This window comes from Manihot esculenta, chromosome 1 (genome assembly GCF_001659605.2).
Source record: "Manihot esculenta cultivar AM560-2 chromosome 1, M.esculenta_v8, whole genome shotgun sequence".
Taxonomy (NCBI): Eukaryota; Viridiplantae; Streptophyta; class Magnoliopsida; order Malpighiales; family Euphorbiaceae; genus Manihot; species Manihot esculenta.
The window spans coordinates 6,672,286-6,698,162 of NC_035161.2; the positions used below are offsets into that span (position 1 = coordinate 6,672,286).

Sequence of the window (25,877 nt, forward strand, 5' to 3'; positions counted from 1 at the left end):
TTTCTTGTTTCTACCTATGTCCAAATATATAATTTTACTCTCGATTTTTTTTTTATAAAAATTTTAATTTTTATTTTAAATTATATATTTAATCTCTCTCTTACTTTAAGGTTTATACAATGCTGTTGGGTTCCCAATCCCCATTTCCTGCTCATAAGATTTGTCATCTTCTTACAAGTTATGGGGTACCCTACAGCAAACAGAGGGCACACTACCTTTCCATATGGTTCCAAGGGAACAGCTCCAACAGAATCTTAAGGATCAGCCCTACTATTTATATTGTGGGCCATCACACACTTTTGCCTTAGAAAAATATTTTGTTTCTTTTCATTTATTCATGTTCAATCTTAACCAACTCAATCACATGAGCTTGAGGTGTTGATGAGGGAGCACATGCACCCCTCTTCTCAGACAAGGAGACTCACTTTCTCTAATCTCTCTCTATCTTTTGTACAATTTGCAAACATAGGATGCTTCCAATACACTTGTTCCAACATTCTTGCTTCTTGGTTTTGTAATATAACTCCATTTTTTTCATCTGTAACCGACTCTCATCTCTATTTGGCCTCCTCATGTCCCAATTACTTATACATTATAAATAAAATTTAAATTAACGATAGTAAAAATTTTAACTTAAAATTTTAAAATAAAAAAAAAGAAATTATTATATAGCAATGCAATTAGCCAAAAATATATAAATTCCTTTATATCATTATTCACTTGCTGTTGAGATTGCAGAGTCTTGATTGATCTTGGAGTGGATGAAGTGTCAAGTAGTTAAAAAAACCCTAGTTTTGGTTCTAAAATCCAAATACCCAGGTTGGAATTTAGGCATTTATGAGAAAAAGATGGGAAATTTGTTTATTTTCTTTGGTAATTCAATTCAGTGAGTGAAATTCAAATGCTCCACTGAGAGCGTGGGCAAGAGAGAAGCATCCTAAATTGGCAATAATTGAAGATAGATAAAAGGGTGTGCAATGCAAACAAAAAACAACACTGAAATTATTATGACAAAAGGGTTTACACGTGCAAAGGAGTGCACACGTGGGAATAGAATATTATCATAAGAAGGCAGAAGCTTTAGCAGAAGGCCAGAAAGAAAAGCACACAGATTTAAAATTTTGAATATTTTGAATATTATCAGCAATATATTCTTTACATTGCATATGATTTTTAATACATAAATCTATGAAATATTTATTTATTTTTTTTTTTAAAATTTGTAACCTGTCATTACAGCATAGTTTGGTGTCTGAAAAGTTTGAGACCAAGAGAGTTGTTGTCTTTTCCTTGGAACTTGTCCACTATATCACAATATGGTCCACAGTCTTTGGAAGCTTTCATCTCTTTAGCTTGAAGAAATTGATAAAGAAACAGAAGCTACAGAAATCCATCAGGTTTTAGTGTTATATATTGAATGAAGTAGCTAAATAACATGAGGAAATTTAATGGGTATTTTGGATTTTGTACCAAAAGTAATTACATAGATGGATTAGATTAACTAAATCACTTATGTTGACGATGATGTTTGTATTGCAAGTTCCCAATGCACAGACTTCCGTCATGATGACGTAAAAAATCGATAAAACTTATATACTTTCTCTTGAAAAAAACAAAACCCAGTAATGGATCCCATCTCCTAAGCAAAGTTCACATGCTTACATAGCCATAAATGAAAATTTGGTAAGAATGGAAGGCAGAGAAGAGAAGCTAATGAAGTTGAAGGGGAGAGTGACATAGAAACATACTTTGTTTGGGTGGGACCCTATGGCCTGAGAGATGTAATAGAGGTTGGAAATAACTGCAAATGGTGGGTTTTTCAATTATTTTTGGGTCATTTTAGTTTGGTCTGTTTCTAATAGAAAGTCAGTTTTTTTCTTAAAAAAAATTTTTTTTTGACCCAAAGCTTTGCCTGCTGTGGTTTTTGCTCAGCAAAGGATAGTACATTCCTGTCCACATTAATTGAAACGTCACACATTAGGGTTTTTTTCACAGTGAAAACTGTAAAGTCATCATCTTCTTCTTCTTGTTTAAAAATTTTTGTATTTATTATTTTTATTTCTTGTTTTGTATGTTGTTGGGTTAACGTTTTAGGAGATAAAAATGTGCAGTCTGAGGACATTCCTTACATGGAAATGTGTCTTTGCTTTTAGCTGCTCTAATTAGGGTTTATTTAGAATGTCTCAGATTTTATCTAACCTCTTGTGTATCTCTTTGATCTGACTTATCATCATTTCTTCAAATCAAAGCTTTTAGTCTTCACTTTTTACTATTTTCTCTGTACATAATAAAGCTACCGAACTATGTGTAGCTACCCTCTTTATATTTTCTTAAATAAAATTATTTTTTTAATAAAATAATTTTAATAAAATTCAATAATAATAGACTTTATGGGTAAAATTTGTTTGAGAATTTATTAGTAAATTATGTATGGTGATTAATGTTGAGAATGAATAGTGAAAGGGAGTAAGAATACAACATTGAGTTGCAAATTGATAACTGCCGGTACGGGTTAGTATTGGATCGATTTGATTTAAAATCAAACCGAATTGAATAAATTAAAAATTAAAATTTTAGTATTTATAAAAATCGAATCGATTTTGATCAGAAATTAAATCAAATTGAATCAATTTGATTCAGTTTGATTTGATCGATTTGAATATTTAATAAATTTTTTATACTTTATTTTTAGTATTTTAAAATTTAATTAAAATATTTTAACCTTAATATATGATCTAATCTCTATATTATTAAAAAATATATATTATTATCACTAATCGATTCGGTTCTATTTTTTTTTAATTAAAATAAAATCAATTGAAATAACTGAAATTTTTAAAATTAAAAATCGAACCGAATTGAAATGAATAAGAAATCGATCCGAATTTTTAAATTAATTCAATTCGATCGATTTTTTTTATTTGAACCGAATACTGCTCACCCTTAATTGCTGGGCCATTGATACCCAGGCCGTGGTCGAGATCTGAGAGGAGAGTCAAACCCAAAACTCATTAGAGTCCACTACACAACAACCCATTAGCACACAACTCATTAGGGTCTGGACTCGTTAAAGAATTCAGCTCATTTGATGTGACGGAAAATAGGAGAGTAAGTTCAGTTATACTGCGACTCTATCAACACAAACGATAGAAAAAAAATTAAATGATTGCCTAACGACGCGGACAGATAAATACATTTATACATATAATACACAGTACTGTAGTAAAATAACGGTCATGTATCACTATAATATATATAAATTAAAAAATAAAGAGCGATGCATCATTAATTCAGATCAAATTTAATCATACTCACCCAAATCTAAACTTTTTCTAAATATTACATCATCACAAATAAAGCTAGATTTGTTCAATCTCATAACCCAACACATGTACTTAACCATATCTAACAAGCATGAAGCAAAATCAAGCTTTACAATGATGAAGGACCACATAAAATTAAATAAAGTACATTTGTGACTGATTTACTGAAAATTTTCATATAAAGGAGGGTTGAAACCTTTCTTTAAAGTAAGTATCCAATGGTCATTAGCAAGACTCTTCTTGAAAGAGACAGAGATTGAATAGCAAATTGGGCTTTTTTTGTACTGTTATAATTAGCTGTGAGAGAAGAAGGGACACATGAAAATAGATCAAAAGTAATTGTTTGAGAATAGGGTTTTTTTTAAGTTGTAGGGTCAACTTCAGGTGGTTAACCTGAAACCCAGGTTAACCCTCTCAACAATAACTATATATATATATATACTATTCAATCTTCGTCCTAAATGAAAATTTATAATTAATAAAAAAATTAATTAATAAATTAATAAAATTTTCTGTGTAATTGAGACTAAATATTACAAAAAAAAAAAAAAAGAATAGCAACAGTTTGAAGGATTGATGGGGATAGAGAGATGGGGTGAGCTAGGTAGCTTATTTACTAAGGGGGAGGTTATGTCAAAGCTCTCATTTTTCTGGCCCTTGAAAAGAAAGGTGTCTAAGCTCTGTACAAGTTTAAGCTAGCAACACTTCAACATTTGAGTCTTCCTTGTCATTTTTGAGAGAGACAGCATAAGAAATATTAAGAACCTTCAACAGTCTCTCCCTCTCTCTCTTTCGCACGTGTGAGTTTCATCATCTCAACCGAGAATAAGAAGGAAAAAAAAACAATTAATAACTATTTAAAACCAAACTAATTAAGGAAACTGAATATAAATAAATAAATAAATTATGAGGTATGGTCAGAGTCATCAGAGAAATAGCTCAGGAGGTGGCTCAGTCACTGTGGTTAACTAGCTTGGAAGATCTCTCTCTTCTCTAGCTGTTCTATGGACTGAGAGAGAGAGAGAGAGAGAGAGAGAGAGAGAGAGAGAGAGAGAGTAGGTGAGTAAAGCTTTTAGGTCTCTGTTAAAGCTAGAAGCATTTTCTTGCAGAAATGTATTGCTGTTTTTAAAGTTTCTTCTTCTTCTTCTTCTATTCAAGCTTTTTGCTTGTGATCTTTTAAGTTTCTATATGACTTTGTAACAGTTGTATAACAGCATCTGTCAGAGAAGAAATGAAGGCATGGCTAACAATTGTGTTATATATTCAACATCTGAGAAGAATCCAAATTGCTTCTCTCCCTCTTCTTCTTCTTCTTCTTCTGGGATGGTTCTTGTTGACATTGCTTCTCTTTCTCTTAGTCCCAGCTATGGAGTGATACCACCTTCTTCTTCTTCTTCTTCTTCTTCGATGGAAACTGGGAGAGGCTCTTGGGTTTTTTCTTTAATGGGGAAAGGTTCTGATTGTAGTGATGTGTTTTTAGAGAACAATGACACTGAAAATCACAATGCGAACTCAAACGATGAGAACCCTAACAATGAAAATATCAACAGTGGGAAGGAAACAGATAGTGGACAGTCAAAGCTCTGTGCAAGAGGCCATTGGAGACCTGCAGAAGATACCAAGCTTAAGGAACTCGTTGCCCATTATGGCCCTCAAAACTGGAACCTTATAGCTGAGAAATTAGAGGGCAGATCAGGTAAAAAAAAAAAAGAAAGAAAAAAAGAAAGAAAAACTGATAATTTCCTATTTTTCTTTTGATTTCTTGTAAAAAACTTTTGATATATGTGGAGTTTTATTTTATTTTTTTTCAAGGTAAGAGCTGCAGATTGAGATGGTTTAATCAGTTGGATCCAAGGATAAATAGAAGAGCTTTTACAGAAGAAGAAGAAGAAAGATTAATGCAAGCTCATAGACTTTACGGCAACAAATGGGCCATGATAGCCAGACTTTTCCCTGGAAGAACTGATAATGCTGTGAAGAATCATTGGCATGTTATCATGGCTAGAAAATATAGAGAACAATCAAGTGCTCATAGGAGGAGGAAGCTAACTCAATCAGTCTACAGAAGATCGGAGGAAACTTCAAGCTTTCTCTGCAGAGATCCAGCCACAAGATCAGAACCACCACCACCGCCGCCGCCAACATACTGTCTTAACATCCCCAACGCTGTTGGGCTAACCAATCTATCTCCTTATCCTGTTGGACCCTTTAATGGTGGAGTTGATTATGGCTTAAATGGATCAAGAATCCAGCTCCCTCTGACTGGGTTTTGTGCACAGCAGACTCCTTTTGATTTCTTCCCTGGTGTGTGGATCCTTTTATAAACTATATCTCCTTTTCATTGCTGCAATTTTTTCATCTGGGTTTCAGTGCTGGTTCCTTCTGAGCTCCTTTTGCAATTGAACAAGTTTGATTGATTGGCTTATTCCCCATACTTTTTAGCTGCTTTAAATTCTGTATTGCCATGGATTTTTTAGAAAAGAGAGTTCCTTTTGCATATTTTGTGATTGTTTTTGTGTTTACTTTTCATTTTCTTGCAGGTCCCAAGAGCAATGACATGATAGGCAGCATTTTCAGCCATAGGCCAGCTGATGAACCCCACAATTCTAGTTTCTACCCTCAAAGACACCATGACACAATGGCAATGCAACAGTCAAATTATCAAACACCTTATTATTTATCAGCATCAACACCACCACCGCCACCACCACCGCCACCACCTCAAGTTTCAGCAACTGAACCTTCGCCATCTTCTTCATCATCATCAGTAGCAGAGAACACAAGAACCGTCCATTTCGAGACTATTCCACCGCCACCATTCATTGACTTTCTTGGAGTTGGAGCCACTTGAAAAAGCTGAAAAGGGTTTGTTTTTCTTTTAGCTCAGAAGATCAGGGGGGCTTCATGTGGGTGTGCTCCAAAGTTAATTGAAAGGCCATTAGAGGTAAAAACATAAGAAAAAAAGATTTTCCATTTGTTAAGCATTAATGATAAATCTTTTAATGTCATGTCATTACATCGTTCTCGTTTCTTGTAAGAAGTTGTGTGGTGAGACATGAGACCCTTTCAGACACAAAATAAATCTTAATTTCATTTACTCTCACATTTCCCATATCATTACTACCATCAATTTATCTATATATTCTCTATAGAAATTTAGCTTTTATTTGCTACGACAAAACTAACGAGTCAAAGCGAATTACTTAAAAAGTTTAAATGAATTTCCGGTGAGAACTTTGCAGGTTATTGTCGGAAAATTGTTAGATATTGTTGGTATGCCACCTGCTGAAACGGTAATATCGTAATAAGAAAATAAAAACAATAGAAAATAATTATTATAAATAATTATTGATAAATCTTTTTTTACTCTGACTCCATGATAAATCTGTTTATCTTCTTAGTTCATCATATGAGTCCATCAAATGGACCACTCAACGTCCTGTTTGATAATGAGACCTGTTAAAAAATAATCAGGGTCTATCGGGATGTTCCGGTGGAGACTCTCCGACATTTAAGTCAGATTTTATGAATTAGAGTATTATATTTAAGCAAAAGTTGCCGATAAAAAAAATAAAAAAATAGAGTACCCCAAGGAAAAGAGAAGGAAGACCCTTTGAAAGAGAAGACCCCTTTTTTTTACCTGCCTCCTGTTCTTGCCATTATATTACCTGTTTATATCACTCAGTCTCGTACGTACGGACGTGTCAGACCCCCTTTCCACGCAGGTGGCCATTTCATCTTCTCCAGTGCGCATGCGAATAGGACTTCGAGGTGTTTGGACCTACTATTCTCTCCAGCATTATTTCACTGGGTTGGACTTCTTTTTATTGGATCCGGGCTCATGGTGGATCTAGCCTACTCCGCGTATCCGGATCGAAACTTGAAACGCTGGGTCGATCTTGCTTAAGGAGGACTTGATGGACTTTGGGCTATTGTTCTCCTCTTGGACCCAGCCTCGCTCAGACAAGGAAAACTCGACCGTCATCAATTATTATAATAAAAAATCCATTTTAATATATACTTAAATTAATATTAAAAATTTAATGTATATTCTTCATTTATATAAGTATGACAAATACATTTAATATACAATTTTAACTGTTACTCCTTTTCAAAAATAACTATATGGAATTGTTGCATATATAACCATTAGGATTTTAATTATTATTTATTCCGTCGTATAATTTTTATTTAATTTTTTATATATATTACAAGATAATATTTTTATAATTATATCTATTTTAAATGAATTTAATAATAATCCATACGATATCATATTATCTAAAATATGCGGAAGAGAAAAGCAAATTCTTTTTATTAAATACATGTGTTCTTGGTAGAGTAACAAAGAGAAACTAAATCAAAGCTTTAAATGAAAACATCCCTTTCTCAAGGGCCTGCAAAAATTCTACAAACAGAAGGGAAACAGCTGCAACACTTGGAATTCCAAATGATGCATTCATGAAGGGAACTGTTGAAACATCTTCTTCTCATCAGCAGAATCTTATTCTGCAAACTCAACACAACCACCCACATGGATGCTTGCTGTTTGGAAAATTGCCTGCTCTCTTCTCTTCCTAATTTCCTCCCCTTTTAATTGTTATATGCTCCTATAACAAAACTATAATAATTATGATTGAGAATTTTCATGAAAAACACTTGTCCATAAATCTCAAAAAATCAATAAATCGAACCCTTCCAAACCCATTATCTCCTCCAAGAACTGCATGGATCATTCTCTTACAATCCTCCAATTGTTTCCCTTCCTTAAAACCCAGACCACATAGAACTCTCTGTAAATCTTTTGCATCAATGTATCCATCATTGTTCTCATCAAACACATCAAATGCTTCCTTCAACTCCTCCAAGCTCGGCTCTTCTTCCTCGAACAATCTCGAGAACTCTTCTGCTCCTAATAACATCTGTTCTTGATGCAGAAGCTCCTCATCGTCACTGTCATGGCCAACTCCAAGCTGTTCCATCACAATTTTCAGCTCTTCTTGGTTTAGTTTCTCATCAGGGTCGCAACTTTTCTTGGTGCCTGCTGCTTTTGGAAAGAGAAATTTTTGCAGGGCCTGAAAATAGAATTGAAAACTAGAGAGAGTAACAGGATATGAGATGTTCACTAGCAGTTTCTCCATTGTTGATAATGTGTATTTGATGGAGACTGGAGGAAGAAAGTAACTTGGCTACATATATAGACTTAGGCCGCGGCCCGATTTTGATCAATAGAATTGAGGGCTCTAAACCGAATTTCGAAATAACTTATGATTCGATTCAATTCGATTCGATATTCATCGAAAAATATTTAAACTGTATTTATTTTACATATGAATCTCACTTACGTTATGGGTTTACTACAGACCGAATTGATTTTGATTTATAAATTATTGACTGATTTTAATATGATTATAAATTCATATCATACTGTTATATTTGTGAGTTATAATTGTAGTTCCTAATTAGAGTAAGATAAGTATTTCTTGGATATCTATGTATTGTGGTGCAATGGTGCAAGGAATAAGGAAGAAAGTCTGCGGAGACTTAAACGACAAGTAGTTGAGTTTAATGTTTGAGAGAAAGTAATTGGCATTGTGGTGTTAGTTTCCGAGGAAGCATGGAGATGGCAAACAAAGTCAGCAAAAGCAACATACAATTATTTCTTTTTTGAACTTGCAAGAGAATCACCTTAGCAAAAGTGCTAACCTTCAAACATGGGTTTTAGAAACTAAAACTAAAATTATTTTATATATTTTTAATAAATTATAATTAAAAATTTTGAATATTATATTATTTTTTTGTTTTATATTATTTAAATATATAAATTTTATATAATTTTTTGATAAAAAAATTGCTTATTCGTGATAGGTCAAAGGAATTTCTGGTTATTGTTTATAAGCTTCCTAGAAATTGTGCAGAAAATGGAAATACAGAACTAGACGTCTGCAAAAAACAAAGTACTGACTCGACTAACAAGGTTATTTCTTAGGATTTAAGTAGTTGACCAAGTCGTTGTTTGTGAATAAAGAAATGAGAAAAACAGTTAATCTAGTTAAAAAAGTGATAGTGCTCATGGTCACGTCAACTGAATGTCACAATGTTCTTGATTGTAATTATAACCGGATTATAACTAAGTTTTAAAATTAAATTTTAAAAATAAATAATTGAAAAAAATTCAGCCGTTAAATTTAATAAAAATCAAATCGAATAAAAATCAAACCAAACAAATCAAATCTTATTTTTCCTAAACCTTCTCATAAAGTATTTGGGTTTGGTATGGTAACTTTCTAGAATTTTCCAGGAAATTGAGGTGCTTCAGCTTTTGTACAACATAATAATACAATCTTAAACTCTAAATCTTAAATTATATATATAATTTACAATTTAATTTTTAAAATTTAGCAAAATTTACTTTTTATTTTTATAGTTAATAATATAATTTTTAATTTTTTTATCAATAAAATAGTATTTATATAAAATTTATTATTAGTCAACTATAAAATAGAAAAATCAACTAAATTATTATAAATATTAAAACTATAGAAACTAAATGGACTATATTGTTTTTTAAAATGAAATTCTAATAATTAAATTATTAAAATGTGATAATAAATTTTAATAAAAAATTTATTTTGTTAACATAATAAAATTTTAGATAAATTATTAATTATTAAAAATATTAAATTGCGAGTTTTATCAAATTTTACAGAATATATTATAAATTATTATTTTTATATATAAATATTAAATTATCATAAATTGTAAATTTTTATGTTAATTTAATAAAAAATAAATTTCGAACGTGTAAATATTTGAATCATTAAAATTTAAAAATTATTTATTTATAAATTTATAAATTAATTTATAAATATATTTATTTAATTAAAATTCAATAAAATCATTAATTAATTGAGCTGTTTGCGCATTATTTAATATTTGACTATCATAAAAGTGTTAAAATCATGCAAATTTTATAGAAAATTATTTAATTTTTTATACGAAATTAATATTTATGAATCTATTAATTAAAATTGATGACCGCCGGGTTTCACGCATTCAAGAAGGGGGCAGCCCCCAAAAATTACTCCAGTCCAAGATTCAGGAATCCTCCCTGTTGGATCAGATCGGCCCCTTCAACCCAGACATGACCTCAGAAAGTAGGTCGGGCCACTCACAAGCCCAGGCGCCCCAACCTTGAGCTTAGCCCAATAACGTGACATGAGGGAGGACGGCAGGCCCAGTCACCTCGCAGCCTTACCGCATGCGCGCCGGGAGAATTAAATGGCCGCCTGATGTGGAGAGGACATCTGTCGCCATTCATACGTACGAATCTATCCGACAGAGACAGGCGGTACTGTAGCAAAGAGGCCGTTAGGCGTCGATAGTAGACAAAAGGAAAAAAAAGATAAAAGGCGAGGAACATCCTCCACAGGGGTTAAGCTTACACAACCATTGTAAACCTTATTCTCTAGATCTCAAAATATCAATTGGCGCCGTTTGTGGAAAATGAATGAGGTTTTCTCATCACCGGAGTTTCCTTTCCTGTAAAACCCATTGAGATCCACAATGACAAACCACAATGAAAATCACGCTGTTAACACCTCAAATGACCTGAGCTCTGCCCAGGAAGGGCAGCAGTTCTCTTTTTCCAGCCCCACAACCCCACCAGCCAACCACCAATGCTACCCGTTCCCTCACCAAGTTCAGCAGGAAACACGCTCCAAAACACCCTATCCAACTAAGAACTCCAAACCATAGCCCTTCAATTACAAAACACCGCCCACTGGCTATGGCAAATGATGCAACAGAGGGGTCTCAATATCCCGTTGAATGTGTCTCCTGTAGTGGAGACAACCCCTGTCGTAGAGCCTCAACACACCTTCAACCACCCGGCCCCTTAACAAAGCAGCCACAGAGCCGGAGTAGGAAGCAGAGGAGTTGGTGGAGAGGAGGAGCTAATAACTAGAGTTCAGGAGGAGCTAATAACTAGAGTTCATGGAAGGAGGGCAAGGGAGCTTATTGACAATGATGAAGCGGAAAGCTATTCTGCAGAAACGGCTAGGAGGATAAGGAGTGAGGAATGGAGAGAAGGATGTCGCCTAGAGAAGAGGCCAAGACAAGAGGAGGAAGACATGGATCAGAAGTTTCGGAAGATGAGACAGTAGCTTCTGGCCGAGCTGGGGCCAAAAGAGAACAACCAGACTTTCTTGCCCACCTCTTCACTTTTCTTGGGGTGGATCCAATAGGAGACCATCACCAAGAAATTTATGATGCCACCTATGGCAACGTATGATGAGGCAGAAAACCCGAGGGAGCACATCCTCAAATATAAGACCTTTATGGAGCTGCAGACCTTGTCGGATGCCTTAATGTGCAAGGTGTTCCCTACAACGCTCACGGGACCGGTAAGGACTTGGTTCAATAGTTTGGAGACAGGAAGTATCAGGAGTTTTGGCGGCCTCGCCAACATCTTCGTCAGCCGGTTCATAGCAGGAGTACTAGCTGACAAAAAAACCAGTTATCTGGAGATAGTCAGACAAAAGAGAAATGAATCCCTGAGGGAGTATGTAGCCCGTTTCAACATAGAGGCCCTATAGATCCTTGAGCTGGATAAAAGCCGGGCTGTGGAAGCCATACAGAAGGGGACCACCTCCCTTGAGTTCTTTGGCTCACTATGCCGAAAATCGCCCACCTCCTTAGCAGAGTTGATGAAGAGAGCGGAGAAGTATATAAGGCAAGATGATGCCTTAACAACCAGCAGGTCCGCTAAAGAGGCTGCAGATAAAGGAAAAGATCCGGAAGAAAGGAGGTCGGACAGGCATGAGAGATGGCATAACAAAAGACCCGAGGTATACAAACAGCCCTGGGACAGAAGAGAGCAGAGACCACTCCCGCCTCGGGTCCCAGAAACGATAACCCCCCTCAACTGTTGGGAAATCCTGAGATTATTACAACCCAAATTGCGCAGCGAAAAAATAAAAATCTCTGATTTCCTTTTCCAGAATCTGAGTGCTTCGTTTATTTCCAAGGAAGGATATGAGACTAACATGTTAATCTCGTCGAGAAGATACAATGCCGGACTGATGGTGCTGCTTTTTCAAACGAACACCCTCAATGGTATCCACACGAACGTCTTCTATCTTTCTAGAGTGCTAGCTCTCTCAAGGATGGATAAATTATGTGCTCCACAATCTGTAACTGTTAGACTGAATTTTCTAAAAAAACCATCACTCCACAATTCGTAGAAGGAGTATTTATATGTTTCAGTCTTTTTGTTTTTCCCAAAAGAGTTGTGTTCAGAGCCCACTATCACAATCTCGCAGATACTCAAATATCTTATGTGATAAAGTCCTTTATCTATAATAGTTATAGATAGACTGCAAATCTTTTAAATATTATTATCTTATAATAATAAATAATTAATAATAATAACACTTTATTATTATTAATTATATTAATGGGCTTTGGGCTTTTAGCCCATTAACATGTCATAGCACATCAACAACGTTCTTTTGTGTGTGACCCAATAGGCTCATATTAATTGGCAATAGGTCCAGTCCCACAAGGCCTATAAGTCATAAGTGGCCTCTAGCAAGATATTATGATTACCCAACTAATATGAGGATCAATAGTTCGATAAAGCCTAATAAATAAAACATGTATCAATCCCTTTGTCACACGATATCTAGTTTGAACATAAGTCATGGTCAATGTCAAACTTATAATGTTCAAACTTATGATTTCTCGATCTCTAAGTAAACTGATAAATTCAAATGATATTAATCACACTATCAATTCATTTGAGCACGGCCATGCATTTCTCAGTCTCACTTATTGAGGGGCCCAGAAGATATCTCTCAAAGAAAGGGACAAATCCTATATTAATTGTTCAATATCCTCTACATAATTTCTATTATGCTCAATCATAACTTTTATGATTGTCCGATTAAAGACAATGTTTGGTTATGTCAAAACATAATAGTTCTTATATTGAAAACTATGACAATCTCAAGTCAAAGGATTAAGACATAACTACTTTGAGATTCACTTATGACAATAACCCATGTAGTGATCTCAATGCGGGTCCATCCAATACTTTGTTCTCTAACAAGTATCTATGATTATTGAATTATATCAACATATACATAATCATCTCATGATTATCAATCAATAATCATACTAGCTATATTTTATTATTATAAACATAATAATAAGTAATCAGGGATGATAATTATTATTATGTAATATGCAAACAAATAATAATGATGATAAAAATCTCTAATATTAATAACCAAAACGACATATAAAAAGGTTCAAGATAATGGTCTAGGGCAAATATACTAACAATTTCCTAAGGAGATACAGGTAGATTGGCCAAGCTATTAAAGCAATTTGAATAAAAAATAATCTAAGTACAACTAAAGTACAAACCATAGGTAAATCTCATCCATCAAGGGGACACACGTTTTCATATTGTTATAAAAATTCAAGCAGTAGAAAGAAAAAGACAACGCAAGCATGAAAAGGAAAACATAGTCTTTATTTATTTATTTATCACCTATTACATCTGGCAAAATAATGCTAAGAGGCTCAAACTCAATAATTACATTGTCCCCTATGCTAACTACACTGTCACCCTCGAGAAGTCCAGTACCCTCTATAAGCAGCGCGGCGTCATCACCCTCAACTTGGGAGCTCGGAGACCCATCACCCTCATCTTGGGGTCCAGTTGGCAAGGTTGGAGCGTTCTTGGATAGAGGATTATCGTCCTCCCCATAGCGCACCTCTTCCCCATTGGAGTCTACCTCAGGGGCTCGGAGCCGAGCTAATGGAGTGGAGGGGGCATCCCTAGCCTCTTTCAAACCCTGGTTAAACCCAGAGGCGAACATGCGAAAAGCTCTATGCCACAACTCATTCTTCATTGTATCAGAAGCTTTGAACTCCGCAATTCGCGCTTCACAAGCCCCCTCGATCTTAGCCTTCAACTCAGGGGAGTCTTTATAATGTTGAAGATGATCTTCACAGGCTTGCCTGATTTCAGTTTGAAACTCTGAAGAGTCCTTGTACTCTCGCAGACACCTCTGACAAGCTTGATCGATCTCAGCTTCTAGTTCAGCAGATCCCTTAAACTCCTGCAGATACTCCTCACAAGCTAACCGGACCTTGTCTTCAGTTAACTTGGCATCCTCGAGAAGGGCAGAGCACCTCCCCTCTATGACCTTAACCTCCTGACAGAGCTGCTGGTTCTGAAGCTTCAAACCCTCTGCAGCCAAAGTTAGGATCTTCAGATCCTCGGTGCCTTTGTTCAGCTCTTGCTCGAGAACAACAACTCGGGCTAAGGCCTCCTCTTTCTGGGATTTCACAGTCTCGAAATGGGCCTAGGTGTAATACCCGGCTAGACTCCGGTATCGAAATTCCTACCGTCCGGTGGAATCTCGGAAGTCGGAGACTTCTAGAAGGGTAAAACCATGTTTTTATAAAATGTTTTAATGTAATTTATGTTTTTAAGCAAGAAAGAAAATGAGTTTTTGCATGAAAATAGCATTGGAGGAAAACTCGGGTTCGGCCGCCAAACATGCATGCGCTTCGGGAGTGCTTTAGGCCCCCGAAGGCATAAGTGAGGGAAGTCCAGGTTCGGCCGCCGAACCTTATGTTCAGCCGCCGAACATGGCATGCATGCGGAGGCACGTTAGGCCCCCGAAAGTGGCCTGGCCAGCCACCTATAAAGGGGTCTCCATGTCCGAACGGGTGAGCTTTTTCTCCCCATTTTCGGCCAAGGTGAGTCTCCGCCGCCCTCATGCCGATCTTGAGTTCTTCCTTCAAATCTTCCATGATTTTTATGAGTTTTCACCTTTGTTTTGAAGATTTTAAAGCAAATAGCAAGTTTTGGAGCTTGGAGGTTCAAGGAACTCGATCTCTCCCATCTCCGAGCTAGGATCATTTTTCCTCTCGATCTTCAAGAGGTAAGAGTCGATCTTGAGCTCAGTATATGTTTTAAACAAGTTTCAAGTTGATTCATGGGGTAGAAATGCATGCTTAGGTCAGTTGAGCTTTGTTAGGTTTTGAGTTGTGTTTATGGACAATGTAGGTTGCTGAGTTGCTTTTGCTGTGTTGTAGTTGGGGTTTAGGATAGTTTGAAGCCCCTAGGAGCTTATGTATGTGTTTATGCATGTTTTGGTTGAGTTGTATGCATGATTGAAGGTTTTGGAAGGCAAATGTGCATAAGAGCCGAGTTTCTGCCACTTTGGGAGAAACTCAGGTTCGGCAGCCAAAGGGACTTTCGGCCGCCGAACCTGCCTGTGGAGGCAAGCTTTCGGCTGCCGAAGTCTGCCCCCGAAATTGGACTTTCGTCTCTGGAGGGGACTTTCGGCCGCCGAAGGTGCCGCCGAACATGCATGAGTTTCGCCTCTGGAGAGAACCTTCGGCCGCCGAAAGTGCCGCCGAAGGTGCATGACTTTCGGCTCTGGAGGGACTTTCGGCAGCCGAAAGTGCCCTGTTTAGCCCTCCTTTGCATGAATTCTTTGATTGTTTTGAGGTGTTTTAGGGGGGTCTTTAGGGGATATTTTTAGATTCATGTTCTAGTATGTTTGGTCCCTTATTTGAGTCCACCTGTGTAGGTTCGGACCCAAGGAACCGAGGACCCCAGCAGTGAGTCAGCTGTTTCAGTTCATTGTTAGAGTTAGCCTAAGGTGAGTAGAATAAACCTTATGTTTTAAATTAATGAAAGTTTTAGCATGAATCATGCATCACGAATGCCATGTGATATAATAGGTTGTTGCATTAGAATCCACGAATATGTTGCACTGCATTCTTTGTTGTGGATGTGGGTGAATGCTGTATGATCCAATTAGTCCCTGAGGAAAGACCAGGACCCCATTCTACGGCCTGGCACGGCATGGAACGCGAAGACCAGGTGCCCAGATGAGGCCCTGGGGCAATGGTAAGTAATGTTATGATATGACAGGAAGACCAGGACCCCATTCTACGGCCTGGCACGGATATGATGCTGGGACTATTTGGTGACAGGTTTACCCTTGATGTGACTTGTCTGTGATATGATGCATTACATGATGGCATAAGTTTTAAATGTTTTATTATTCTGCTCACTGGACTCTAGTGGCTCACCCCTTTCCCTATATCCCCCAGGGTCGCAGGTACGGGCTAGATCAGGAAATCCAGAAGAGTAAAGTCATGTGATTTGTAATAGTTAGATGTGGACATGATGATTTGTAAAATGAAGTAAGGTTATGATCAGTCATGTTATGTAATATTGATATTGAGGATTAGAATTGTGCTTGACCATAGTATATTTGGATAATCCCATGTATATACATGATCTATGTTTTATGATGTTTATATTCAACCAAGCTTGATGTTTGATGAAATACCCCATTGGAGCATTTGATGAGACTCCAGTGTGTGGTTTATGTTTATATTTATGTGCATGCACAGGTTGAGCTTGGTAAAAGAAAAGAAAAAAGTTCTCATGTTTATGGATATGTATGATCATGTATGGGATTTGACAGGTATTCAGGATGTATGTTAGGCTTGCTACGGGTCCCGGCGACCTTATGTCGATCTGGATCCTAGCGCCGGTAGCGGTCCGGTTTCCGGATCGTTATACTAGGCGTAATCGCAATCTGTCCTAGCTATCTCACATTTGTGCCAGACCTCATCCCTTTGAGCCACAGCTTCATCCCGCTCCCGCCGAGCTTCCTCTAGAGAGGACAACAGAGCTAAAACTTCCTTGCAACGAGCCTCCGTTGCAGCTGCCCTCCCATCAGCTCTCCTAACGGCATCCTACGTCCAAGTCAGCTCCTCTCTAAGGGTCTTCAGATGGCTGTGAGCTGCGACGAGCTGAACCCTGGCATCGCTGGTGGCAGTGAGGTTTCTCTCATGGAGGGCCTCCTCGATCTGGCAGTCCACCGAGCTCTGGAGAGATTGGTCGCGGGCATCATCTCCATAAAGAGGCCCATCACCTAACAAGAAGAGAAAAACTATTAAAAGAGAAAACAATGGGAGTAAAATACAACCCAAAATTAAGAGAACAGCTCACCATAAGGAGCATCTCCCTAACTGTGTCCCCTAACTCCCCTCGAGTCCAAGAATGGAACGCCGCTTGCTCCCGGGTAGAGCTGGCTAGGAGGCCAGTAAGGGCAAGCAGACGAGGGTCAGGGGGGTGATGTCTTCTGTGTTCAGAGTCTCATTATTGGGGGTAGAAAACAACGGCTCCACAAAAGTCTTCTCTTTCTTGAGGGGAGGCAGAGCTGGAGCCGGTTGCTTAGGGGTAGGGGCCTTCTTTGGAGCTGGAGCTGCAGCAGGAGCTTCTGAGGGAGGAGCTCGCTTGCTAGCGGCCTCCTTGACAACGACACCACTGCCGATCGAGGTCTTATTCTGACGAGAAGCAGTAGGAATGGTTTTGGCCTTTGCCTTGTCTTCAGAAATACCTTGGCCAAATGGGACGACCTCGACCCCACCTTCGCTAGCTGGGACGATCTCAACTCCGCCCTCGCCAGTTGGGATGACCTCAACCCCACCTTCGCTAGTTGGGACGACCTCAACTCCACCCTCGCTAGCTAGGACGACCTCGGCCGCATCCTCGGAGGCACCCTCAATGGCTAAGGGGATCTCGGTGCTTTCTTGGAGTTGTTCTTCGACAGATTCCTCGATCACGACGAGCTCCTGAGACGTCGGAAGTGAGGCCGGTTTAGATTTTGTGGCTGAGGGAGACTTGGGAGAGGAGTGAGACCGGCTGCGACTGGAGGCTTTGGGAGCTCCTAAACGATGACCTTTGGAGCTCGGCGTAGGAGGAATAGCTCGACCAGTGGATCGAGGAGAGATGAGCTCGGCGACCTCCCGAGTCATATCAGCCATTGACATTCCGGCACGAAAAGCGTCCAGAGCAGCCCTCATGCTCTCCCGAGACAAGACAAAATTCTTGGGTGGCTTAATCTTCTCCATGGGGAGTTTGGAAGCTACAAAGAAACAAAAATCAAACATATCAGGGACATATCGAACAACAGACAGAAGTAAAGAGCAAACAACACATCAACAGGGCAAATACCGGCTTCTTTGCAATCCTGGAGACTAGACACAAACATGCACTTCTCGATATCATACTTCTTTTCAACAGAAGTCGGTCTGAGAAGGCCGATATGCTCAGAAAGGGTCAGCTGAGGGAGGTCATTGCAGCCCGAAGGTACATGTAACGACCCGGAAATCGATACCCCTCTGTAACGGCCCGAACCGCTACCGGCGCTAGGATCCAGATCGGCTTAAGGCCGCCAGGACCCGTAGCAAGCCAAACATACCTCCTATCACCTGGTCAAATCCCATACATGATCAAAACTTAACATAAAAACTGTAACATCTGATGTAAATACTGAGCTTGACCTGTATGCAACATAACTGGAAACATAAAGAACCCCCTACTAGAGTCCTCATCAAAACTCTAGCTGGGTCAACATAACATACATCAAGCCGGAGTCACATCCAAAGAACTAGAACTTAACTTGTGCACGCATCAAACCACAAACATAAGACCTCCACTAGGGTCCTCATCAAACTCTAGCGTGGTAACCAACACATGCCACAAGTTTGGTTCAACACAACTCAACATTAAACCATTACATACATCATGTACTAAACAGGGACTAACCAAGTCTTAGGGCCAAGCACAGTACTAATCCATAAACAAAACTCTACTTTTACTTGCATTACATTACATTTCATTATCTTACAATACATTATCTCAATTTACATTACATGTCCACACAACTCTAATCTATTACATAAGCACAACCTTAACTCTTGAGACTTCCTGGTCGACCTTCTACCTGCAACACTGGGGTTAGGGGAGAGGGGTGAGCTAAAAAGCCCAGTGAGTAGAAACAATAAAACAGTTCGTTAATTACATGCTTTTATGAAATGTATCACAGCACAAACATTTCACATAACGGATTGGACATGACCACCAAAACTCCCTCTGTCTGTAACATAACATGGTGCCCGGCCCTTCGGGCTCCTCAGGACTTCATTATGCCCGGCCCTCAAGGGGCTCCTTAGGACTTCATTAACATAACATAGCTAGGGCTATTGGGGTCGCCTTGGTCCATCCTCATCAACAGTAAATGATGCAATGCGTCATATTCGTGGAACTAGTGCAATCAACCTATTACATATAAACATGATGCATGAACATGCTTTAGGCATTTGATTTCATAAAATAAAGATTAAGTTTAGTTCTACTCACCTTTGGCAGACGCTGGATTGACTCTGCAACTGCTAACACTGATGGCCTCCTCGGTCCCTCGGGTCCGATCCTACACACGTGGACTCGAATGAGGTGCCAAACACACTCTAAACAACTCATAAACAACTCCCCAAAATCCCCCTAGAACATCACTTAAACATGCATAGAAAATAACCATGAAAGGGCTGGACAGGGCACTTTCGGCGATCGAACCCTCTCTCCAGAGATGAAACTCGGGCACTTTCGGCGGCACCTTCGGCGGCCGAAAGTCCCTCTCCAGAGACGAAAGTCAGGCACTTTCGGCGACCGAACCTTCCTTCGGCGGCCGAAAGTCTGCTTTCAAGCCAAAACTCAACTTTCGGGGGCAAGGTTAGGCGGCCAATCCATGCATCCACAGGCAGGTTCGGCGGCCGAAACTACCTTCGGCGGCCGAACCTGAGTTCATCTAGAACTCAGCCTCTTATGCATACAAGCCTCCCAAACCTTCCAAACACCCCAAAACAAGCACCCAACCTCTTAAAACATGCATTAACTATTCTACAACATGCAACCAAGCACATAGGGGTCTCAAACTATCCTAAACCCCAACAACAATACATTCATTATACATAAACACACATTTGCATAAAGGGTAACATAAACCCTCTACCTTATGCATTTGTTCTAAAACAACCCAAATCCTCACATACTCTCTCTCCATCATGCATACTCACTCCCACATGCATAGACTAGCTTAAACCTTCAACATAACATCACATAAACATACATAAACAGGCATAAGCATACATTGGGCATAAAACCTATATAAACCTAAACATGCGTATCTACCCATTAAAACTCCAATAAACTTACTTAAAACTTCATTAAAACACAAGGAAAGCAAGGATCTACACTTACCTCTTGAAGATCAAGGGGTGGTGCGATCCCTAACTCGGAGGTGTGGAGGATCCAAGCTCCAAAAGCCTCCAAGCTCTCAAAACTCTTCAAAACAACCATGAAACTCATAAAGACATGAAGGAGATGAAGAAAAACATGAAAACGGCCAAGGGAGGACAAAAACTCACCTGAGCTCGAGAATGGGGAGAAAACTCACCCATTTGCGATCTGAGGGCTCTTTATAGGTGGCCTGGTCGAAGACCTTCGGCAGCCTAACGTGCCCCCTAAACTCATGCATGTCCGGCGGCCGAACTTGAACTTCGACGGCCGAACCTTGGCTCGTTCAAACAAATCTTTCGGAGGCCAAAAGCACTCCCGAAACCTTCCCATGTTCGGCGGCCGAACTTCACTTTCGGCGGCCGAACCTGGCAAATGCCTCCTTGGTCTTTTCTTTTCAAAACTCAATTCTTTTTCATTTAAAATCATGAAATCAGTAAAAACCTTTTAGAAAACACATTTTACCCCTCTAGAAGCCTCTGGCATCTTCAGAATTCCAGATTCCAACGGAGATTCCGCCGGAAGGTAGGGATTCCGATGCCGGAATCTAGCCGGGTATTACATTCTTCCCCCCTTTAAGAACATTCGTCCCCGAATGTTCCACAAACAAACAGGCATTCTGAAATCATAGCATCACGCATACATAAACAAGCAAGCAAACAAGCTAGCAAAACTTAAAAACCTCTCTCCTAAAAGAGAGACACGGGTACTGCTGGAGTAAGAACTCCCGGGTCTTCCAAACACACCTTTCCAAAGAGACACCTTAGCAATACCCAACCTTCTCCTGAAACACAACACGCTTCCAAAGCGCTACTCTGATCCTTACTCTTCTCTCTTCATCTTTACTAACTGGCTTCTTCTCACTATTAACCCAAAACTAACTCTAACTCTCACAGGTAGTACCCGGATTTCAGATCTATCTTGGAAAACAAACAGCTCCTACTAGCTGTCCCAATAGATCATCCATCCTGCATGGAAATACCTGCCCTTGGTAGTGACCTTGGTCAACTGCTTACAGTCGTTACAAAGTCTCAAGGATTCATCCTTCTTTTCCCACAACCACACTGGAACAATCCAGGGTGAGGTACTAGGTCGGATAAAACCCCTTGTCTACCAAGTCTCACAACTGCTCTAACAACTTCTACAACTCTACAGGTGCCATCCTATAGAGAAGAATAGAGATGAACCTGATGCTAGGCATCACTTCTAGTTCCAAGCTCTATCTCTCTAGCAGGTGGTAAACTTGACAGCTCGCCTGGGAAAACATCTAAGACTCTCTCTCTACAATTGGCACTGAGGCCGGTTCCCTGACCTGACTGCTAAACCCTCAAACAAGAGCTAGAACCCTCTGACAACCCCTCCTACGCACCCTACGAACCTGACAGGTTGACATCAAACCTCTAGGCATCCCTATTGTGTTCCCTCAGAAGAAAACCTCTGACCCATCCTGTCCTCTGAACCTGACTACCTTGTCTCTATAGACCAAGATAGCACCTCGAGCAGAAAAACTCAGTCCAACCTTAAACTAACGTCCAGACAGTCAAGTCTAGGACCTCGAAGTCGGGTGGAAGGCATCTACCCTCAACTGACACAGAACTGAACCGGCAGACTGACTCTGCCACAGATGGATCACACTCGGGTCCACTGACCCAAAGAGAACACTCTAGTCCAGAAGCTATCAACTCAACCTCTCGACGGCTCCTAGAGCAACTAAAGAAAGAGAAATACCAGGGTTCACAACAACATACACATCAGAACATTCAAAAGTGAGCATACCTGACACCATCATGTTCGATGTGTCTGCCTCCTGCTGAGCTTGGGTGAAGATCCGAGCTGGAGCTGACGGACCTTCTCCGCGGGAACCTTCAGAAAGAAAGGCTGACCCTCTTCCTCTGCCTCGACCACTAACCTGAACCATGGCTGGAGCCACTGGCTGAGCCGCTCTACCTGAAGATGTCCACTGAGACTGTGCCAACCGGGGCACAATGGGACACTCATGTACCATGTGCCCTTCCTGACCGCATCTAAAACATAGATTAGTCCCAATCAGACAGACTCCCTTGTGCGGCCTTCCGCACCTCATGCATCTTGAACTGCCTGAGCCAGAGCTCGAACCACCACCTAAACCCAGACTAGACTTCAAATTCGCCCAAAATTTCTTCTTCGACCTTCTGAGGCCTCTGCCCCACTTCTTACTTTTCGTGGAAGCTGTACTCAAAGTGGAGGGATCAATCCCTCCTGAACCCGAGATTCTAGAATCCTGAGTCTGAGCATCCTCCTGAGAATCTCCCATGCCTTCCTCTGGCACTCTGATTCCCAAACTGACATCTCTTCTCTGAACATCCAACTCTACTTCCCTCACACTAGCTGACATCCTTCTTGGAGCCATTCCTTCTCTGCTTACATCGAAAGACCTTCCAGGGTCCCTTGATGTTCCCCATCTGCTGACTCCCCACGACTGCGCTCTTGGCAGAGCAGGGGGAAATGTATCCATACCTTCCCTCTCAGATGGAACTCCAGTCGATTCCACAGATCGACAAAAGCCTCGCATTCTGGCTCCTCTGAAGAACAACACACAAGCAAACAAAAAATCATTAGCATCATACAGTTCATATGAAAACACATGAACCTGCATCACACATAGCATACATAGCATACCATACATAACATTAATGCACATGCATAAAATCATGGCATTCCACATCATTATCATACAAGACAGGACTCTACATCCTATCCTAGTGGACATGATTTTTACCTATTGTGCTTGCCCTTCTATGACCTCTAAACCAACCTCTTTCCGATGTGGGATATCTTTAACCCTTGAGCATTTTTGCTCAGCACACCGTACTGATGAGGCCCTATGCTCTGATACCACTCTGTAACGACTCGAAAACCGATACCCCTCTGTAACGGCCCGAACCGCTACCGGCGCTAGGATCCAGATCGGCTTAAGGCCGCCGGGACCCGTAGCAAGCCAAACATACCTCCTATCACCTGGTCAAATCCCATACATGATCAAAACTTAACATAAAAACTGTAACATCTGATGTAAATACCGAGCTTGACCTGTATGCAACATAACTGGAAACATAAAGAACCCCCTACTAGAGTCCTTATCAAAACTCTAGCTGGGTCAACATAACATACATCAAGCCGGAGTCACATCCAAAGAACTAGAACTTAACCTGTGCACGCATCAAACCACAAACATAAGACCTCCACTAGGGTCCTCATCAAACTCTAGCGTGGTAACCAACACATGCCACAAGTTTGGTTCAACACAACTCAATATTAAACCATTACATACATCATGTACTAAACAGGGACTAACCAAGTCTTAGGGCCAAGCACAATACTAATCCATAAACAAAACTCTACTTTTACTTGCATTACATTACATTTCATTATCTTACAATACATTATCTCAATTTACATTACATGTCCACACAACTCTAATCTATTACATAAGCACAACCTTAACTCTTGAGACTTCCCGATCGACCTTCTACCTGCAACACTGGAGTTAGGGGAGAGGGGTGAGCTAAAAAGCCCAGTGAGTAGAAACAATAAAACAGTTCGTTAATTACATGCTTTTATGAAATGCGTCACAGCACAAACATTTCACATAACGGATTGGACATGACCACCAAAACTCCCTCTGTCTGTAACATAACATGGTGCCCGGCCCTTCGGGCTCCTCAGGACTTCATTATGCCCGGCCCTCAAGGGGCTCCTTAGGACTTCATTAACATAACATAGCTAGTGCTATTGGGGTCGCCTTGGTCCATCCACATCAACAGTAAATGATGCAATGCGTCATATTCGTGGAACTAGTGCAATCAACCTATTACATATAAACATGATGCATGAACATGCTTTAGGCATTTGATTTCATAAAATAAAGATTAAGTTTAGTTCTACTCACCTTTGGCAGACGCTGGATTGACTCTGCAACTGCTAACACTGATGGCCTCCTCGGTCCCTCGGGTCCGATCCTACACACGTGGACTCGAATGAGGTGCCAAACACACTCTAAAGAACTCATAAACAACTCCCCAAAAACCCTCTAGAACATCACTTAAACATGCATAGAAAATAACCATGAAAGGGCTGGACAGGGCACTTTCGGCGGCACTTTCGGCGGCCGAACCCTCTCTCCAGAGACGAAACTCGGGCACTTTCGGCGGCACCTTCGGCGGCCGAAAGTCCCTCTCTAGTGACGAAAGTCAGGCATTCTGCAGACTCCGCCAAAATCTTGAGGTGAACTGGGGCCCTCTATCAGACACTATCGAAACAGGAACCCCATGCAGCCTGACGATCTCATCCACATATACCTGCACCAACTTGTCCACAGAGTAGCCACTCCTGACAGGGATGAAGTGAGCAGATTTGGTGAGTCTGTCCACAATCACCCATATGGAGTCCAATCTGTTCGACGTCGCCGGTAACCCCACTACGAAGTCCATAGCTATATTCTCCCATTTCCATTTTGGAATAGGTAGCGGGTTAAGCATTCCAGCCAGCTTCTAATGTTCCAGCTTCACCCTCTGACACACTTCGCAGGCTGACACAAACTGTGCCACTTCTTTCTTCATCGCTGGCCACCAATAAGCTTTCTTCAAATCTTGATACATCTTGGTGGCTCCCGGGTGAACGCTGTATCTTGCATTATGAGCCTCCCTCATAATGTCTCCTTTTAGCCCTATGTCATCTGGTACACACAAACGACTTCCATAGCGGAGGATCCCCTTACTGTCAAATCTAAACTCACTGTCCTTGCCTAACTGAACAGTCCTGGCAATCTTCACTAACTCTGGGTCCTTATGCTGTTTCTGAGCCACTTGCTCCAAAAACACAGGTGTCACTCTCATCTGGGCCACTAAAGCACCTGTACTAGACAACTCCAACTGTAGACCTTCATCAATAAGCTTGTAAAACTCCTTCACCACCGGTCTCCTCTCTGCCGTGATGTGGGATAGACTGCCTAGTGACTTCCGGCTTAGGGCGTCTGCCACGACATTCGCCTTACCCGGATGATACTGAATCTTGCAATCATAGTCACTCAGCAGCTCTACCCATCTCCTCTGTCTCAAATTCAAATCTCTTTGACTCAGGATGTACTGCAGGCTTTTATGATCTGTGAAGATCTCACATTTTACCCCATAGAGGTAGTGCCTCCACATCTTGAGCGCAAAGATTACTGCTGCCATCTCAAGGTCATGTGTGGGGTAATTCAACTCATGCTTCTTTAGCTGCCTAGAAGCATAAGCAATCACCCTCTCATTCTGCATCAGTACACAACCCAGTCCCACACGGGAAGCATCACAAAAGACTGTAAAGTCCTCATCACTAGATGGCAGAGCTAA

General features: G+C 40.1%; 2 protein-coding genes across 2 annotated transcripts; one reads left to right on the forward strand and one right to left on the reverse strand.

The window, feature by feature from the left end:
- Positions 1-4,239: 4,239 nt before the first annotated feature.
- LOC110627967 (transcription factor CSA) lies at positions 4,240-6,425 on the forward strand. Its single transcript, XM_021774392.2, has 3 exons — positions 4,240-5,019; positions 5,136-5,627; positions 5,864-6,425. The coding sequence occupies exons 1-3, from the start codon at positions 4,563-4,565 to the stop codon at positions 6,172-6,174; spliced, it is 1,260 nt and encodes a 419-aa protein (XP_021630084.1). The 5' UTR covers positions 4,240-4,562; the 3' UTR covers positions 6,175-6,425.
- A 1,191-nt stretch (positions 6,426-7,616) lies between these two features.
- Positions 7,617-8,498, reverse strand: LOC110630945 (probable calcium-binding protein CML46). The gene has a single exon (XM_021778607.2). It carries the CDS (start codon positions 8,462-8,464, stop codon positions 7,970-7,972), a length of 495 nt encoding a protein of 164 aa, XP_021634299.1. The 5' UTR covers positions 8,465-8,498; the 3' UTR covers positions 7,617-7,969.
- Between the last annotated feature and the right edge of the window lie 17,379 nt (positions 8,499-25,877).

Excerpts from the sequence above, each read along its gene's own strand:
- LOC110627967 (XM_021774392.2), top strand. The coding sequence starts at position 4,563 with ATGGCTAACAATTGTGTTATATATTCAACATCTGAGAAGAATCCAAAT. Across the intron at positions 5,020-5,135 it reads GAAATTAGAGGGCAGATCAG|GTAAGAGCTGCAGATTGAGA; the intron begins GTAAAAAAAAAA and ends TTTTTTTTCAAG. Across the intron at positions 5,628-5,863 it reads TCCTTTTGATTTCTTCCCTG|GTCCCAAGAGCAATGACATG; the intron begins GTGTGTGGATCC and ends ATTTTCTTGCAG.
- LOC110630945 (XM_021778607.2), bottom strand. The coding sequence starts at position 8,464 with ATGGAGAAACTGCTAGTGAACATCTCATATCCTGTTACTCTCTCTAGT.